General features: G+C 36.0%; 3 protein-coding genes across 4 annotated transcripts; 1 reads left to right on the top strand and 2 right to left on the bottom strand.

Moving 5' to 3' along the window:
- Positions 1-3,852: 3,852 nt before the first annotated feature.
- LOC126601250 (uncharacterized) lies at positions 3,853-6,273 on the bottom strand. Its single transcript, XM_050267935.1, has 2 exons — positions 5,828-6,273; positions 3,853-4,479 (listed from the first exon to the last, which is right to left on the bottom strand). The coding sequence occupies exons 1-2, from the start codon at positions 6,132-6,134 to the stop codon at positions 4,136-4,138; spliced, it is 651 nt and encodes a 216-aa protein (XP_050123892.1). The 5' UTR covers positions 6,135-6,273; the 3' UTR covers positions 3,853-4,135.
- A 5,296-nt stretch (positions 6,274-11,569) lies between these two features.
- On the bottom strand, positions 11,570-17,837 carry LOC126601420 (long chain acyl-CoA synthetase 9, chloroplastic-like). Of its 2 annotated transcripts, none has more exons than XM_050268129.1 (12): positions 17,619-17,837; positions 16,801-17,190; positions 16,484-16,564; positions 15,693-15,956; positions 14,609-14,740; positions 14,292-14,465; positions 13,947-14,176; positions 13,130-13,247; positions 12,720-12,851; positions 12,471-12,605; positions 12,195-12,401; positions 11,570-12,055 (listed from the first exon to the last, which is right to left on the bottom strand). In XM_050268129.1, the coding sequence occupies exons 2-12, from the start codon at positions 17,182-17,184 to the stop codon at positions 11,888-11,890; spliced, it is 2,025 nt and encodes a 674-aa protein (XP_050124086.1). In that variant the 5' UTR covers positions 17,185-17,190; positions 17,619-17,837; the 3' UTR covers positions 11,570-11,887. The 2 variants fall into 2 exon arrangements, with proteins under 2 accessions (XP_050124086.1, XP_050124085.1); XM_050268128.1 differs by having other exon boundaries at positions 16,801-17,279.
- A 317-nt stretch (positions 17,838-18,154) lies between these two features.
- LOC126604890 (uncharacterized) lies at positions 18,155-19,081 on the top strand. The gene is made up of 2 exons (XM_050272216.1): positions 18,155-18,745; positions 18,896-19,081. Exons 1-2 carry the CDS (start codon positions 18,180-18,182, stop codon positions 19,032-19,034), a joined length of 705 nt encoding a protein of 234 aa, XP_050128173.1. The 5' UTR covers positions 18,155-18,179; the 3' UTR covers positions 19,035-19,081.
- Positions 19,082-19,324: the final 243 nt, after the last annotated feature.

Consider the following 19,324-nt stretch of genomic DNA (forward strand, 5'->3'; position numbering starts at 1 on the left):
TAATTGGACTGGTTTAGTGTTGGGCTTTGTCCTAACCATTAAATAAAGTTATTACATAGTTTTTGGTTAACTTTCAAAGTTTTCAAGCCCTTTTCATTAGTTTTCCTTTAAATAAATTGGCATAGTAAAGAAAACAAAAGAAAATAGTTTTGAAAATAAATTTGAGCACTAGGGTTCCACCGTCACTTTAACAATCCTACGTAGTTCTTCCAATTACTTATGACTTACACATGCATATTTGAAGGTTAGGTTTTCCTAAAGTATGCCCTACTTGGAACATCCAACATAGAACGTATATCTAACATGCAACTCATGCATGGTGTTCAGATCGAATGTGAACATGCAAGACTCATTAAGTTTTTTGAAATCTTTTTTAAAAACTGTATAACCCTTAAGACGTGTTGTCCATCCTAAGAAGTTACACATATTAACCACAAGAAACCTTAGTCAATTCTAGGGATAGACCTCTGCCAAAATTGCATCAAATTACTTTTCTAAATATCCTAATGGTAGCCAATCATCAAGACAATTAGATAGTTTAAACCGGTGATTAATAATTCAAAACTTGCATGCATAAATTCATAAGCAAATTAAAAAGAAACTACATATTCTTAGTAAGGCTCATGGCCTCGCCCTAGCAAATGAACTAGTTACCAACAACCATAAAATAAAATATTATTAAGAATATGGATAGAAAACACGTTAAAAATAAACTTGAATCTTCAAAAGCTCTCTAAGTAGTGCGTGCATTCTCCCCTTTTTCCTCCTCTTTTTTTACTCCTCTTTTTTTCCTCCCCAAAAACCCTAATGGCTAAAAAGCCTTATTTATACCACTACAAAATAAAATCCAACCTAGAAAAGTTCTTCTAAAAAATAGGAAACATAATAGAATAAGATAACTAGGAAATATAAGGTTTCCTATTTAAACTGAAATTCGGACTTCTCAAAAAATCAGATTTTTTACTGACCAAATCAACTCCAATTTTGTCCCAACATGTCTCTTTTGAAAGCTGAAGACGTCCCCTACAAATCCTCAGAAGGAATCTTCCTCAAATTATGCCATCTTGACCTTCAAAATACCTGAAACGTCCAAAAACGTCAATCTATTAAGCTGCGCGCTGGATCTTTATTTCATTGCCACAGTCAAACAGCTTGGTAGAAAAATCTAGAATTTTTGACACAATCATCTTGAAAGACTTACAAACATCCTCCAATTGGAATCACTCCAAAATTCATCCGTTTGATCACTTTTTACTCCAGAGGAAGTCAAATGTTTTACATTAAAAATACATAACAAAGTATCAAAATTCTACCAAAATAACTAATAAATTATAACTAAGATTAGAGTAAAGTATATGGTATAATATGGACTCATCAATGCACTTTTAATTAATAGCTTTTCCTCTATATATATTCATCAGCTCTTATTTCTCATAAACAGAAACTTGGCAATGATAAATATGATTTGGGAGTTCAGAATACAAACAATTAGTTTAAATAAGCAGAATCTTTTCCGAGGCTAAGAAATCAGAGAAAAAAAGATGAACAAGACTAGTGATCTCCCTAAGAACAATCAGATGTGCTAATGAAAAAATTATCCCTGCAATACAAAATGAGAGAGAGTTTCGAATTTAGGGATGAAATCGATTTAGCTTACCACTATTCAAATTCAACTTACTCAGCAATAGTGCAATTGTAAGGATTCAAACTTAGGATCACATATTATGGTTCAACGAAAGAGTTCCTTGGTTTAGTACTATTCTCAAAAGACTAGGTTGATGGTATGCAGAGAAACTTCGAAAACATATTTGATTAGGGCAACTTTCGCATTCAGTGGGGCTAGTTAAGGTCAAGTGGGAGCAAAATACAGGAAGTCTTGTGCTTTTGTGAGAGGTGCCCTATGAATGACTTGATAGGACAACCTAACCATGTATTTCTTGTTGAGTGCTGGCTAGGGTTTGAGGAAAATCCTAAGAGGGTTATCATGAAACATGAAAATCTAAATTGTAGGAATGTAGGCTTTGATGGACGCTTGTAATCGAAGCGATAATTAAATTGTACGCCTCATATCGTATCTATAAGACATATATACCATATCATGTCTAGTAAGCCTCTTTCTAGATTGTATATTAGACAATTTAAATATAAATTATATTATTTTTTGCCATATTTTTATCAATTCGATTCAAATTATATTATATTCGTGTCGTGTTTATTTCAATAACTTAAATGATACCTCTGATTATTAAAGAAGTTGGGTGAAGATCCACGTCTACTCGTTTTCATCCACTACTAGAGCAACTTTTCAAAACCTACAATGTGGTCCTAACTCTAAACAAAGATCAATGGTCCATGGCTTTGAGCAAAGCCATAAACTTGGGACGAATTGAACCAACGGAAAAGACAAGTGAAGAAATTTGGCCTAATCCTTCTTGCCAGGTACTTCACATGGATGATGGCTTGCACACGAAAGAATAACTAAGGGCCGGTTTGGTATTATGTTTTTTTCTACCAAAAACTGATTCACTTTAAAGTATATTTTAAAAGTAGTGGCTTACGAATAGCAGCTTTTAAAAGCAGCATGTAAGTTGCTTTTAAAAGTTGCTTTAATAAAAAACAGAGATGAGTCTTTGATGAATATTTTCAGTTCCTGTAATACTCTCATTAGTTTTTAGAAATGACATTGTTAGACTCATTTATCCCATGAAAAACAAAAAGACTACCACCACCTACTAGTACAAACACTAACCTTACACCACCACAACTATAACCACCACCACCACCGCCATCATCGCCATTGTCACCACTATTGTTTCCACCGTCACCGCCACTATCGTTGTCATCACCGCTACCGTCACCCCCATAACCACCACTACCATCATTGTCATTACAACCACAATCTCCACTATCGTCGTTGTCGTTGCCCCTACCACCATTAGTACCTCTACACCCTAACCACCACACCACATTATTGGCCACATCACCATAGCTCTACCTTTGCTGCTGCCATCACCACCACTACTGATGTCGCTGCCGCTGCCGCCACCACCACCACTGCCCTTGCCACCACTATCATCACCACCACCCCCACTACCATGTTCATTTTTGTCATCATATACAATTCACTTTTACATTAAAAAATATCAAATGCTTTTATAATGTTTTTCATATTCAAAATACTTTAAAAAATACAGTGTATCAAATGTTCAACTATTGTATTTTACAGCCGGTTATTGTTAAAGCACAACAAAAAAAAAAATTTAAAACACAACAATCCCAAACTAGCCCTAACCCTCACAATAACAATATTTTTAATTTATCGTGAAGAACACGTTAATTAAAGCAAAGTTTAATTAGGTTAGTTCCATGACTGAAAATATTAGTAATAAATCTTTGAATACTCAAAATACAAAAAAAGAAACCCCTCACCTGGGGTGCAATAGTAGTCAGATCAACAAAAGTTGAACCAAGAAGTTCTTCTCTTCGAAATATATTTCTATTTTTTTTTTCTTTATTATGAAATGGAGTTTTGCACTTATTTGTAAAGAACCCTACCATGTGGACTCAGAATTCCAACTTGAGTTTCACAATGGACTTGTAGCTCAAGACTCAAGTGATTGAGGAAATGTACTCGCACCCGAAGTCGTATATTCTTGCATCCGAAGTCCTGGTCCCTCGATTAATATCGCATGTATCTTCAGTTCTTTATTGGAGGGAACAGGATGATATTAGCCATCAAGACAACTATTAGACAATAGATCCACAAGAGTGGGCCCTCTTCTCCATTGTTTCCCACTTTGTGAACCTAACATGGGTCTTGCTTTACAAAATGTTTGGTAATGGGAGTTGAACTTTTACAAATTTAAATTTCATCTTTTTATAGCAATGTGAAACCAAAGCACATATCTTTCAAGATCCCTCCTTTTACAGCCTGTACGCCTTTAACGAAATGAAAGAAACCAAAAGAAAAAAGAAGCCCCAAAGAGTTGAAAGCCAGATAACAAAAGCACTTTTTAGCGTTTTTGACTCTAATACCACCCTCCCTCAATAATATATGACTATATGGATTGGAGCTTCTACCCACAGATGAGCATGGTGGAGGAAAGACTTGTGTCACTTACTGTACAAACCCCCTTTATTCCATGGCCCATCTCCTCTTTGTCAAGCTTCTTATCCAACCCTTCCTTACCTTGACACCCTCCACCTTGTTGCTGACATGGCACACACTGCCCTTGTTGGACCTCTTCCATCTGATGAGCTGGGTCAAGTGACCAATCCTCTTCCGCCACCTAAGCGGGATGTGGGATTTCCCGTACTCTATCACGCTCTTGGTATCCCTTGCCTCCTTGGTTTCCTTGGCTTCCTTGCTGAAGTTGTGATTCCAGGACATGTTGCAATGATCTAGAGAGACCTTAGAGACTTTGTTCTTCTCCCATGAGGCTACTCCATTGTCTTCAAACTTGATTGATATGAATGAGTCTGCAAAAGCAATTGGCAGTGCGAATATGTGATCATGGTTGCCAAGATAATTCAGACATGCACATTCTTTACAATCTTTTTCGGTAGTGAGAAAACCCCCAATGGCCTACTATCTCATTCAAACCGAGGTCTTAGGACACACCTCAAATGCATGCAATCATATGCAAACCACACGTACTCACATCATTTTCTGTTAAATAGTGAGTTAGTACGTTAAACCGGGCAGAGAAAGCTCCAAGGGTCGATGACCAAATAAAAGCAAATGTAACTCAATCAAAAGAACGCAATCAACGTAAATTTGAAGTTTGGAGTAATTATAAATAGGTTCATTCAAAACAGGCTAATGGTGATGATATTCTCTGTTTAGCTTATGAGAATATTTGCAAACACAATCTGTTAGTCAAATGTAAGAACTGGGAAGGATGGGGAGAGGGTTGAGTGCAAGCAAAGAGAAAGGATTGATTAACAAAGGAAAACAATGGTTAGTTTGAACTAAAACATAATTAAGTTTGGCTTTTGCACTTTAATATTTCATATATCAACTTAATTAAGTTTGCTTATAATAATGGAAGTATGTTGACTATTTAAGATATCCCTAAAGAGGGGTTTTTTCTAATACCAACACAGATTTGGAGGGGTAGTGCCCCTCACTTACTTTTGAAGTGAACCAAATGTAAATGCACAAAACCTCATAAAGGTAACATCCATCTACTTCTAAAACCTGAAAAAAGGATGCATCTTGGTTCAAAAGGATGAAGCTTTTTAGGTAATTGTCAAACTAATCTGCTTGTAGTCTTTTAATGATAGTTTCTTCACATAATTGGAAACAATTCCTAATGAAATCATAATTGATTAGACAACCACATGAACCCCAATAAAAAGAAAAGGATGATTCTTCATGAATAAACCCCTAAAACCCGCCACTTAGTACAAAGGTCTTGTGGTATTCTTTTTCACTTGTAAGTGAGAGGTCTTAGGTTCGATCCTCGCCAAATACAAGTTTGAACCACATTATTACTAGCTCATTATCTGGCTTTGCTATTTCTCAACTTATTTTTCTTTTCTTTTTTTCATACTATTAAGGGGGGAAAGATGAAGTCTTGCATTCCAAATCTTCCGTTTTATTTATACTTTGGCCATAATTTTGTCATTATCACCTAAAAAGCAACTAATTACAGAACAACAAACAAAGAAACAAAGACACACATACAACATCAAAGCACAACGCTTGGCCTTCAGCATTGTTTATATCACCACAAAGTTCAAACTCATAATTTTCACCACTAAAAGCTGCAAAAAGTTAAAAAGATAAGAAATTTACCACTCACCCACAAGAAAAAGTACTTACCTTCTTGGCTAGTGGAAGCCTCTTGATCTGAGCCGTCGTCAGGTTTCCACTGCCGATTGAGGAAAGAGCTGAAAGCAAAGATCTTGGGGAGGCTAATGGGTGCCTTCTTGTGCATGCCATTTGGGTTTTTATGGCCACTGCCGCCTCTGCCACCTCTGATGGAGGAGACATGGTGGCGGTGGTGGTGGCGGCCTTTTTTGGCTGACAAGATCAGAAGCCTCTCAGTCAGGCAGAGCGAGCAGACCCCCACAACCAACTCTTTAGGGTGGAAATAGCAAAAGGAGTTCTCTTCTCTGAAGCCATTCATGTTAGAATTGGGGTTTGAGGAAGTTGATGAGAAAGGTAAGGGAAAAAGTGAGAAAAACTTGTGACTTGAAAAGAAAGAAAGAATAGGTTCTGTGTTGAGTTCTGTTTTCCTGTGTGGGAGAAGAATGCGTGGTGCGTGTAGTTGTTGGAAGGCATTTATAGTTTGGAATATTTTAAGAGGGGATGCTACGTGACCAAAATTTTAAAAGTTATAGAGAGATTAAATTTATAAAAATTAAATAACGTGTAAGTTGAAGATTGGTTTATAACTTAAACATTGATAGACGTGATCATTTTTATTGGAAACACATCATTTAATTTTCAAATTTAGTTTCTTAATTTAATATCACTCGCATTACTCAAATTTTAAGTCACCTTCGTAAAATATGTGGGTGTTTAACTTCTTTTTAAAATTATGGGTGCGTGGTAGTAAAGGTCCCTGAACTTTGTCCCATGTTTAGTTTTCGTCCCTGAACTCTTATATTAGTTTCTTGCGTCCTCCAACTTAAGTCCGTGTTGCACAATTAGTCATTCTGTCAAATATGTTATCTTTTCCGTTAAATTTAAGGGTATAATGGTCTTTTTAAGTTATGAATTATAAGATTCCCAATATGTGAATGATATCCCTTTCTAGATTAATTTTCCCGCCAAAAAAAGGCTTATTGTATACCTTTGCCCAAAAAAAAAAGAAAAAAAGTCTGATTGTGATATGCAGTTTTCCTATTTAATCCAATTGTTTATCATATAAGTTAACAACTTAGCGGGGGTGTTGCCTTAAGGACTCGTCTTTTATTGATGTATAAACTAATTGTTTATCTTATGCAATTTTTCGGCATAACTCAAGAGTTATCTAAGTTTAATAATAATAATAGGTTAATACTAAAACAACAAATTGTGCTAAAGATCACCAAAAGTATCGATAACATAATAACTTCATCAAAAGTACCAACATTACCAAAATAAAAATACCAACCTTACCAAAATACAAAGTTTACTACACAAAATATGTACCAATTCTACAACCACAAGTAAGATTCCTTTGGGCTAGCAAAATGTCATATTTGCCCACCACAAAAAGCTCATGTGCAAGGCATGTGATCATATTTAACGGAAAATGTAACAAACTTGACGGAAAGGACTATTCGTGCAACACAAACTTAAGTTGGAGGATGAGAGAAACTAATATAAGAGTTGAGGGATGAAAACTAAACTTATAATACAGTTCAGGGACCTTTACTATTATTTACCCTAAAATTATAAAACGATTTCAATTATCAACTACTATATTATATAATTTACAAAATATGACATTACTCAAATTTTAAGTCACCTTTCATAAAATATGTGGGCGTTTAATTTTTTTTTTTTTTAAATTAAAAAACGAATCATCAACTACTATATTATATAATTTACAAAATATGTTTTTAAAATTTAAACTCTGTCTTTTCCAGTTTTAGATCAATGGAGGTGATCACGAGGTTGGCCCACAAATCAATTTTGGCCAATATTGTAAGAATTGGATATTGTAAGAAATTTGATTTGGGTCTTATTTACTTATTTGTTATTCTTAGAAATGAGATATTTGATTTTACATATTAACACATGAAAATTGGAGGACGATTCTTATAATATATTTTACTTGAAATGAAGAAAGTCATGAGAAATGGGAAAAGAAGTTGTAATGGGATGAATTAATTCCTATCGTTCATATAATTCTTGATTTTCAAGTGTGATCGCAAATTTTAAATTGGAATCAATACTTTTTTCGATCTTATTTATGCTATATTGATTTGATCACAATATTAAAAAAAAAAATCGAACCTAATCGAATAAGCTCGAGTTAGATTGGGTTGGATTTGAAAATCTACCATTCAATATATATTGGATCAAAAGCAGATTCACCAAGTTTTATTGATTTCGAAGAACATAACATTGCCTTTTGGATTGTATTTTTTTTTTTTTCATTGAGTTTGAAGGTTTAAATCGGTTTGATAATTTCAAGTTGAGTTTATATTTGTGTCCTTGGTGTTAGGATTGTGGATAATAAGTATAGGTTTCGGGTGTGATTTTTTCTTCAAATGAAGAAAGATTAGGCAAGATTAATTTTTCAGTAATAATCGCATACGAGGCATCTACCCTGTGCCCAAAGAGGTGAGGACCATTACAACCAGAAAACTCCCGCCCATCCCTCCTCCACCAAATTTATTGAAAATAAATATAAGTAAACAAAAAAGATACAAGCAGGGGACCATACCAGACCGCAAAGACAAAAGCAACCAATGAAAACAAGAATAAGGACAAAATGAAATGTCATGAGTATGAGTAGAGGCTACAAAATTTAGAATTGTAAACCACCAATAATAAGCATAACTATTTGCCCCAAATGAAGTTAAAGCATCTGCAACTTGATTTACTTCTCTATAAATATATGTACACGTAAATCACATTTGACGAAGTTGCCAGAGACAATTCTTCCAATCTACCATATGAAACCTCGAGGTCGCATTAGAAGCCTTAAAAAGATAGTGAATAACCAACATGGAGTCTGTTTCTATCCATAAATGTTTCCAATCTATGACCAAAGCTATACGCACAAGCTCAATAAAAGCAAAAATTTCTACAACAATTGAACGTGAATTTTGACATTGTGAGATTTAACATATGGTTTGCAGCATTTTTTTACACATATTATGTCAATTTTCCCTAAGGGTAGTACTATCTACACACCTATTTTTACTTTTAACACAAGCTTCTCAATTTTGATCATCGGATCGAGTGAATTAAAAAAGTTAAATGGCCAAACATTAACAAGAATGTGTAGGAGGTAAAAATAGATGTGTGAACAGAATTATCCCTTCCAACACCAAAATTCGCACTTAAACAAGAAGATATTATGTCAATTTCCTTTGAACTTGTATCTCATTATCAATTTTCCCGTTAAACTTCAATTTGAACCACTTTTTTTTTAACAAACGATATTATCTACACTAAGGAGAGGGGGTGGGTTTAGCCTCACAATTGGCTAGCAATAATGTGGTTCAAATTTGCCTTTGGCGAAAATCAAACCTAAGACATTTCACTTACTAGTGAAAATGAATACTACTAGACCGTAGTACTAAGTGGCCAATTTAAATCACTTTTATTCCGTCAAACAAATCACATGCCGATCATTTCAATTGTTTTTTTTTTATTATTAAAAATCTCTATCATTATTATTTTTTTCCTTTCTTTTTTTTCTTTTCAAAACAATAGAAACTTTGATTAAATTCGAATCGAAACATTTACATCAGATGTTAGAATGTTAAACAACCACTTCGGTTCAAACTCATTCCAACTATGAAGGCCACCTTCCTTAAACACAAAAGATGCCACTAGACGCGCTGCCCTAATACACGGGGAGCAAAACGGAATTCTACTGACCTCAATTGTTGTTATAATTGTCTAATATCAAATAGGATACCTTCAACCATTACCTCCGGTTGCAAAGTACCATTAATCATCTCCGTAAGATTTTCTGAGACAATTTTAACAAAAAGGTTAGATGAAATATGGGAAAGTCATTTACAATAATTTATCTGAAAATTAGTCAAAATAAAAGATATAGGGCAAAAAATAACACCTCAAACCTTAAAAGGGAGCTATTATTTTGACAACCCCAAAAGTGTGAAATTCACACTTTAAACCGCAAAAGCTCCATATATGCTTCTCTCATTGCTTTTAAGTGGATAATATTCTATAACTAAACTACTAAACTTTGGGTTGGATGCTTCTTTTTCTTTTTTTGCATTCAATTACCAAAGTTTCCTACTTTGGTTTGATACAATCTCTAACAAAAAGCAAAAGCATATCAACAAGATTACTTAATCACTTATAAGTGAGTTGAACAGTTCACTTAATCTGACCACTAGACACAAAAACATATCAACAAGATTAACTTAAAGTTTTTCATCGTATCACATCTTGGAAAAAGGCTATGGTGGTGTGGGTGCATTGCCCTTTTCCAAGAAGATCGTTTTCACTACAAACGTGTAGTTCAAGGCCTAGATATTGCAAATTTCCTTGGAAAACTTTGAGAATTATGTGAAAAAATCGACATGTTTTTTCCCTGTGAAGATTTTCGGGACAATTATGCAAATCCCTATCCGGGAATCTCCAAAACCTCTCATTCATGCCTCGTTTTCTACAAATTGGTTTCCATTTTTTCGTATATCAAGATGTACGTCACTCCACAGTTGCTAAAAGGATCGAGAAGAGTGAAAAAAAATTCCAACCATCCGATATTCAAACGGGAATCTTACGTGTTATAATATAAGTGGAGGGATATAGAAAATGTATCATTTCTTCCACTTGTATTATGACACGTGAAGTGCCACTTGAATCTTCGCTACTTTGAAAAAAACTCTTGAGAAGAGGATTGTCTTGTTGTTTAAGACATGAGAAAAATCAATACCTCCTTAATGCAATTATAAATCTCGTCCCGCTTTACTCTTTAAACTTTCAATTTGACTAGCGCTCTCCCCTACCCCTTTGGTTAGGTTAGTCAAATTTTCTGTCGACTTAAGAGTTATTTTTGTTCATTTTGTACAAAATAAGCCTTTAGATTTGTTGTTGATGTATAAATTTCAAACCCTCTCTAGCTCAAATTCTCATAATTCTAAGCATTTACTATATAAGCCTTGAAATGTAGCATTTTGTTGACGAACATGTCTTAAAATTGATCATACGATGAAATGAAAGGAAATTTTTGCATAATTGACAAATTGAGAGGTATATTGACATGAACTGAAAGTTTAAAGGGCTCAAAACCAAATTGAAAGTTCGGAAAGCAAAGCGAAGTAGGATCCAAAATTTAGAAACATGTTTAAACATTTTTATTCTTTTGGTTAAAGATAATTGACAGGGGAAGTGAATGAACCATAAGTTAAAAGGAATAAAAGTTGATGGAAACAAACAAACCAAAGGAGCACATGGGGGATGCTTCTACTAAAAGGATTAAGTAAGGTTCATATCATGGAGTGTGGATGATGGACCAGATAGTTCCCTTCACCCTTTCTAGACCAGACCATTTAGGCTCCCTTGCCACCACAGTCTTTTCAAATCTTAATATCCTTGGATTGGAAACTGAACATAGACCACGTCTTCTCAATCCTATCGTGCCATTCCTGACTGATAGCACAATGTCACATGTTTTAAATTTCACACAGCATCACATGTTTTAAATTTCATGCTATCATTTAATGAAGTCATCATACGGCAATCAAATGTTGAATTCCTTTTATGTAGATAAAACAATAAAGTTACACTAAAGGGTTGGCTAAACCACATAATACGTAATAATTGAGTATCGAACACATGATGTATTAAGTGACTAAGTGACAAATTCTACGAAATCTAAATTTTGCAGCCAACAAAAGTATGGAGAAGACGAACGAAAAATACAACTTCAAAAAACAACTTATATCAGAAAAAATACAGAAAGGATGGGGGCATTCTCAAAAATTGCTACTGTGGATCGTCTTACTTTCAATGCTGTAAAACCAACAAAAAAACTCGAAATAAACTTCAAAAATCTGACCATTTTGCTTCAGTAGCTACATAATTACACTAATATCATCATTCCTCTTATTGCTTGGAGTAACTTAATACAAGTAACTCTACGCATTTTTCCTAACACTAGTCCTTCGGCTAGCATTAAACCTAGCAAGGCCACAAACAAAATGGAGAAACAGGTAATTTGGTGGTGCCCTCGATTTATCAGGAAGCGTATAACTTGGCGAGGTCTTCTGAGAAAGCCTTCCTAATGACATCTCTCTTGAGCTTGAGAGCTGCAGTGACCAGGCCAGATTCTGGAGTCCATGGTTCCGAAAGCAGTTCGATTTTGGCAGGGATCTCAAACTTCTCCAAACGCGCCTTCTTTGCTTCCTGTTAATTGGCAAAAGATAAATATTTGAACCAGAACAAAGCAAATTAGATTGCACCTAGTATGTTCAAGTATTTTGATAGGCCACTAGAATCAAGCGGAGTTTAAAGTAACGGAAATTTATCCAGAAGATATATGTACCTTTACAAGTGATGCTTGCACCTCTTTTATGGTTTCTGCTTTCGAGCACAAGTCTGCAAAATCGGTACAAGTGATTTCTTGTTTTGCAGCCCATTCTTCTAATGTGACTCGAGAAGCCACCACAAGAGCCACACAGTAACTATGAAAAGGATCAGCATGCAACATGATATTGTCGACGTAGGGGCACACTGAAAGAGCAGCCTCAACCTGTAAAGGAGACATTAGTCCCCGAGGAAAATCTGATGAAAAGTTGCATTCATCTTGCAGCACTCGTACCTTTCCTAAGGAGACATACTCCCCGTGCTGAAGTTTGACTATATCCTTCTTACGGTCAATTATCTCAAGACAACCATCACCATGAAATCGCCCTATGTCACCTGTATAGAACCATCTCATTCCTTTCTCGTCAACCTTTTTCACAAAAAAGCCAAAAATGCAAAATTCACTGAAGTTAGGACTCCAATGAACAATTTTTCTTTGGTGGGTAGATGCAACCGAAAAAATGGTATGAAACCAACAGTCTACCTTGTATGACTCTCTTGTTTTCTCTTCGTTTTTGAAATAACCAAGTGTAACATTTGGACCACCAATGACTATCTCTCCACGAGGCATCGGCGTATCGGTATTCAGATATCCTCCTTCCGGCCAATCAATTAACTGGATACAGAAGGAAAAAAAAAGATTTTAACATAATTAAGTCAATATCGTCTTCGTGCCTTGGAAACAAAGTACAGAGGTCTTCTCAAGCCATTTGCCTTGACAGAAAACGAAAAACAGACAAATCAATCTAGAAGTTCATAAATGAATACCTCCAAGCAACTTAAGTCATGACTAGGATGCCAAATAAGTTTCTATCTTTCATATTTCCTTTTAAAGAAGAAGTTGATGTAATCGGTTTAAACACGTAATATAAGATACCCATTGGCATCTCTTACCTTTACAAATGAGCATGGAAGGGGAGCTCCAACTCGACCTACAGAAGTATCATCAAACTCTGAGAATGTCCCACCAGCGCAAGTTTCAGTGAGGCCATACCCTTGACCAATTGGAGAACTGTCAATAGCCATCAATCACAAATGAGATATGATGAGAATGGAGCAAAAGAAAATAAATTTGTTTCTTCAGAAAAATGCAATTGAGTCGTTGTGCACCTCAGAATTTTAACATTCGAAGGAACTTCTTATTAATATGTGATTTGAGTTTGTCCGTTAGTATTAATGTGTAAAGTTTATGTACTGAGGGGAAACAAAGAGGGAGTATCATAATCCTCTTAGAAACCTGAATATGTCCCACCAGTAATCTTCGACTGTGAATTCATAAGACTATACACCTGGGGGTGAAATATGAGTGGACCAACTAAAAGAAGACGAGTTGTTAAAAGTACTAAGACCATATTAACCCAAGGCAATAGTATGTTTACACTTACAAGATGATTACAACCAGAATTTAGGTCCTTATTTAATTTCTATACAACTGTGTCGGTTTGAAAGGCATTGAGAGACAGATTAGCATAGTCCTTTTTGAAAGAAATGGGACGACTCGTAGAAATAATGCCCTGCGTTAGAGCCAGAGACTTGACCACCAATACTACCACCTCATTTTCACTAAAATCTGGTCTACTCATATTTTAACCATTTAGTGGACTGTGATTTTCAAATTTCAAATCAATGAAGAAAAAAATATAGGTAGGACAAAGTCATGGTTCACAATATGGTATTCTGTAGATGTTAAAGGTACTAAAATCATACTAACCCAAAGCAGATGTTGATGAATCTTTGAGTATCACCCGAGAGAGGAGCACCACCAGAAAGAATAAAACGAAGGTGACCTCCTAGCACTGCACGGACCTTTCTAAACACAAGAAGGTTCCACAGAAACTTTTCCAGGCCCCAAGCCCCGAACCAACTGCCATTCACAGCAGACAACCTACGAGTATATGCCAAGTGAAACAATAACTTGGCTAGTCCACCCTTCGCATTTACCTGAAGCATCATGCATCATGAAGATACAGTGTTGAAAAAATTGGGATAATGCGCACATGTATATGCATCTACACATGTAATTTTGTTATCTCATATGCACAAGAAGTTTCAAAACCTTGTTGAGCACTCCATCTCGAACACGATCAAGAATTGCAGGGACAGCTGTCAATACAGTTGGCGCGAGTGCAGTTGCATCCCCTTGTGTTCCCCTTTTAATTTTACTTGACGTATCGGTAAGGGTCAACGGAGATCCATACCCTATGGCACTTCCAACAGCAACCAAGAAGTTCTTCAAGATAGATAGTAAAACTTGTTAATCAGGTACCAGAAATATAAGGACGTAACAAAGCAGCTAGTGATAATCATTAACAAAAAAATGATCAATGAATCACTGTAGCCATGCAATCTAGCCAGCTTACATATTTTCCATACCTCCGCTGCTAATTCAAGGATATGAGCGAGGGGAAGATATGCCAGATAAACATCCTTGCCTCCAAGGCCGGGAACAATAGTCATGACCGCAGAAGCTACAGCTAGCACATTAGCATGTGTCATCATTACACCCTGTAAAAAGTGCAAGATGAAAGTTAATTAATGGTGATTGTTGCTTAGATGAATGCCTATACTTGCATTAGATGCCAACTCAAGATAAGTATAAAAGGGTGACCCCAAGCTAACAAGTTTCCCCGGCTCCCCACTTTGCGCCTGAACAACTTTTCCGTTGCGGTCAAAATAAGTATACAAAAATGAATGACATCAAATAGAGTATAATACAATATTTTCTATATATCTAGCGAAAATAGGTTATGTAGGGATATGTGATGCAACAAGTGCCTATTCTATTTATACGCATGACATAAATTGATACAATTATCAGTAGTCACAAATCATAATCCCCACACGGAAAATCTTTAATTGAACCCAACCCATAAAGTGTTCACCACCCTGTACCCTAACTCCATAAGGCAATGCTTAGATAAGCAAATTGCAATGCCTGTACTAAATAATTCCATCCAAATTGATACACAGTGATATCTTTGTTCCGAAAATGTGATGGGGAATGGATGCAACAAAGAGCCTTTCATTACTTCTCCTATTATTTAACTCAAGGCTATAGTAATAAGAAGAAATTTATCAAATGAAAAGGAAAGAGTATAGTAGTAGAGTAGTGACATTAATAATACTGCAGCAGTTTAATGCAGATAGAAACTAGAAAAATGCATTATAAAATTATCACAATCAAGCATCCTTATCTTCTGAAAACTTTAACAGTGACAAAAGCAGGGTAATTTCAAAACCAAAACTCACAATATATCAACTGTCGACAATGTGAAGGTGAAACATAAAGGAATAGCAATACTGGCACAAATGTCACACAAAGCTTCAAAAATTTTATAAACTCCCAAGTCAACAATCAACAATTAAGAAACCAATTAGAAGGAATATCATGTCTGAAAGTGCATAGACAAAAAAAAGGCGGAAACCAAAATAACAAGATATAATAGAAGCTTTAAACCTTGGGTAATCCAGTGCTTCCACTTGTATACATAATGACTGCAATATCTGCTGGAAGAGGTAAATCGGGATCAACAGGGTTTTCTCGGCCAAGTTTCTCAACATCATCAAATGAAGTGATTCTCCAGCGACTTTGAACAGATGAGGCACTAGATGGGATATTGGCATCCATACATATGATTCGCTTTACTGTATCTAGTTTTCCACTTATGTCTAGAAGTTTCTTCAGTTCTTTTTGCCCACATATCACAGTTGTAACTTCCGTCTGGAGAAAAGTAAAATGAAAATGATATTGGTCATGTAGTAAGAACAAAAAAATTGAGGACAAATGACAAACAATAACCCTAATGTGGTACAAACGTAACAACACCATCAATGCATTTATTTTCTGCTTTCAAAAACAAAGAAATCTAACACCAAAAACACATCTCCAGTCAGTGAAAAGCTCCTCCAACTAGGTTGCAACATTTGCATGAGCTATACGAAAGTCACAATGTGAAATTTAAAATATATTGCTTGTGCTTAATACATTGTTTAAAAAATAAAAAATCACTAAATAAGTAAATAAACATACATGACCTCTAATCGACAAAAAAAATTGTATAGAGAGGAGCCTATTCTGCAATAGTAAGCATACTGTGACAAACAACAGGAATGTGGGTGCCAATCCATGAGAGAGCGAAACAGAGATAGATATAAACATATATATATATATATATATATATCCATGTATACTGAGAGAGAGAGAGAGAGAGAGAGAGAGAGAGAGAGAGAGAAAGAGAGAGAGAGAACCTCATTCAGTGAGTGACATAGAGCCTCCTCCCCAAGAGATGCATATATGGTAACAACAGTGACATTGCGCCTAAAACAACCCTGATATAAAAAGAACAGAGTCAGGGATAAGAAATTTGTGCACAAACTCATCCGCTTATCATTGCATACAAACATTGGCGTTTAAAACTATAATTTAAAGATTTATATAAAAAAAACGCATCATATGTGCAACAAAATCATGCTCTCAGGAAGTTTAAGGTTCAGCTGTAAAGGAATCTTATGAAATGTCAGAAGAATGATTAATTTTATGTCGGAAGAGCACGTAAGACATGCACCTGCAATGCAAGAAACCACTCTTTCCTTGTGTCAGCAAAGATTGCCACTTTCTCTTCCCTATTATGTCCAAGTTGAGCTAAACCGGAAGCAAAGTTGCACGCTACTTCAAATGCCTTCCCATAGGTCAGCCATTCGTAGTCTCCCAAACAAAGCTTCTCAAAGGATCTTCCATCCTTTGATACCTCAACCTCCCTTGCAATCAATGCCCGGGTTCCGAGAAGGCGTTTCTCTAGGAACCGCTTGGATGACTGCTCGAAAAGCTCTGCAAGAGTGGTAACACCCTTCCATAGTGTTGCAACAGGGGCAGTAAACCGATGGTTTCGGATTGCATACCCGGGTTCCCCGCCAACATCAACGGGCACACCCCGTTGCTTCGCTCTCATCGATTTCTGAATTATAATTGTTAGTAACAGAGGAACAAGCACGCCAACCATGTAGGAACCCATTTTTTTCCCAAATTAATATCCAAATTTCAATCCTGAAAATTTAACATCCACTCAAATTTTATCAATCAAAATTACAGTAAAAGACTAGAAATTATAAAAATCAGACTTAAACCGTTGTAATTATTTCAAATTTATTAACGTGCTCACATTTATTTTCATTTTTCAATTTTCTAATTTCCATTTTACATTGCAAGCAAGCATGTCATGAACACAAGCACAAAAGCAGTGAAACGAAAGAATAAAACGACTTCACAAACTGATATAAAACGCACATTGCAACACAAAACGGAGAAGCAGAAATCCAAAAGCAATAGCATAAAAAGCACTTTTGAGTAAAGCAGATTCATCGTGTAAATTGCGTTTCGGGGTACCTTGTTGTTGAAGCAAAAGCACGGGAAGCCGAAATTCGACTTTCAAGTCATCTCCATTGCGAAATGCGAGCGATTGGGAAGTGAAAACCTGAGAAACTGGGATCGAAACGAGGTCGTTTTAATAGCAGGGAGGGCGGGAAGAGTGAGAGTGAGGGAAGGGCTGAGAGGCGGAGGGATCGAGAGGAAGGGGAGTTGGAGACTCAGACTGACAGAACTTAACAAGTGTCAACTCGTTTTTTGTTTTGTTTTTTGTTTATCTGTAAAAATTATTGGCGCGGAGAGGGTTAATACGGGCCGTACGATCTGGGTACTTGACGCCGTACAATCTGGGTGATATTGTGCAAGCGGCCCAAATGGGTTTGGACGAAGAATATGTTCCGCCCCTTTGCCTTCTATTTTGCTTTTTTATAAATACTAGCAAAGTCCACACACTTTATGTGTGAAGAATATAAATTTTTATTTTCTCAAAAATTACTCTTAATTTTTTTTTAACCGGGTTTGCAGGCATCTGAAAAAAAAAAGGGAGCTTTAATGAAAAGGGCTTGGGCTAACTTTTTTTTAATGAAAAACCACCCTAAACTATTATTTAATAAAAATGGCTTAAATTTTAATCATAAGGACACAAAACTTTTATCTCAGACCCTACAAAAACTAAAACACACGGGCTCAACAAAAAGCCCAAACCGCATAACAATTAATATTCCAAAATTGCCCCTAACGGAGCCTAACCCAGGCCCGTTAGCCAAAGTTGCAGTTACTAAAATTCATCATCCCTCCAACGCCATTAATGTTCACCGCCGGAGAAGCAACGGCGGCAGAAGCCGTGGAGGAAGAGGAGGCCTTCCGCTTCTTGGTCACTTCTCCCTCAGGAAAGCAGCGGAAGAAGAAATTAGGACCCTCTGGAGGATCGATGGCAGGAGAGAAGGATTCGAATTTGCAGTATGTTGTGGATCTCTCTCAGTCAAGCTATTTGTTCACTCCGTTCTCACCGACGTTTCCCGCTTCCACTTGAAAGAAAGGCAGGCCCCTTTTGGTGAGTGTGTCTCTTTCAGATGCCAATGTGCAGTGGTTGTGGTGGAATTGGGGTTCGCGGAGGAGACGACCAGATTTTCAGTGAGAGGAGAGGGGTGATTGATTTTTTGTATTTATTTTTTTTTTTTTTTTTTTGTGTTTAATTGCATCATCTTCATTAGGTATATTTTTTGCATAGTAATTGAAACACCCAATGAACTCTGATCTTCTGCTGACTATATGTCCTGAACTTTATTCAATATTAGGAAAAGTGAGGAAGAAGTCACTGACAATGAGCAAGCTGAAAACTGGTTCTCTTTTGACTTCCACCCAGCGCATATGTGGTGGGTACTTTTCACATCTAAACTTTCATTCCATTGCCATTCCTCTTTTTCCGTTGTTTAAATGGATTTTCTTCTACATGTGGCTTATTTATGCTGCAGTTAAAGTGTAGTATGAGGATTCCATTCTAGAGTGAGATGATTATCTGGTCTTGGCTTTGGCTTGATTGCCATTACCTTGTCTTGATTTCACTTCACATTCTTGAGTTTCGGATTCATTATTGTGTTCTAGATATATATTCCGAATACAAGAATTTTCCATTGTTAAAGTCCTAGGCTCAGTATGTAATCTGTACTCTCTATCTCAAAATAAATGTGGTGATTATAATTGAAAACTTTAAGACTACTGTAATT

This window comes from Malus sylvestris, chromosome 15 (assembly GCF_916048215.2).
Source record: "Malus sylvestris chromosome 15, drMalSylv7.2, whole genome shotgun sequence".
Lineage (NCBI taxonomy): Eukaryota > Viridiplantae > Streptophyta > Magnoliopsida > Rosales > Rosaceae > Malus > Malus sylvestris.

Coding starts and splice junctions, on each gene's coding strand:
- LOC126601250 (XM_050267935.1), bottom strand. CDS start 6,134: ATGAATGGCTTCAGAGAAGAGAACTCCTTTTGCTATTTCCACCCTAAA. Junction 4,480..5,827: donor GGCTTCCACTAGCCAAGAAG/GTAAGTACTTTT, acceptor TTGCTTTTGCAG/ACTCATTCATATCAATCAAG.
- LOC126604890 (XM_050272216.1), top strand. CDS start 18,180: ATGAAAAACCACCCTAAACTATTATTTAATAAAAATGGCTTAAATTTT. Junction 18,746..18,895: donor TTTTCAGTGAGAGGAGAGGG/GTGATTGATTTT, acceptor ATTCAATATTAG/GAAAAGTGAGGAAGAAGTCA.
- LOC126601420 (XM_050268128.1), bottom strand. CDS start 17,247: ATGGGTTCCTACATGGTTGGCGTGCTTGTTCCTCTGTTACTAACAATT. Junction 13,248..13,946: donor TTCATCAACATCTGCTTTGG/GTTAGTATGATT, acceptor GGCTATTGACAG/TTCTCCAATTGGTCAAGGGT. Junction 12,852..13,129: donor TTCCATGCTCATTTGTAAAG/GTAAGAGATGCC, acceptor TTCTGTATCCAG/TTAATTGATTGGCCGGAAGG.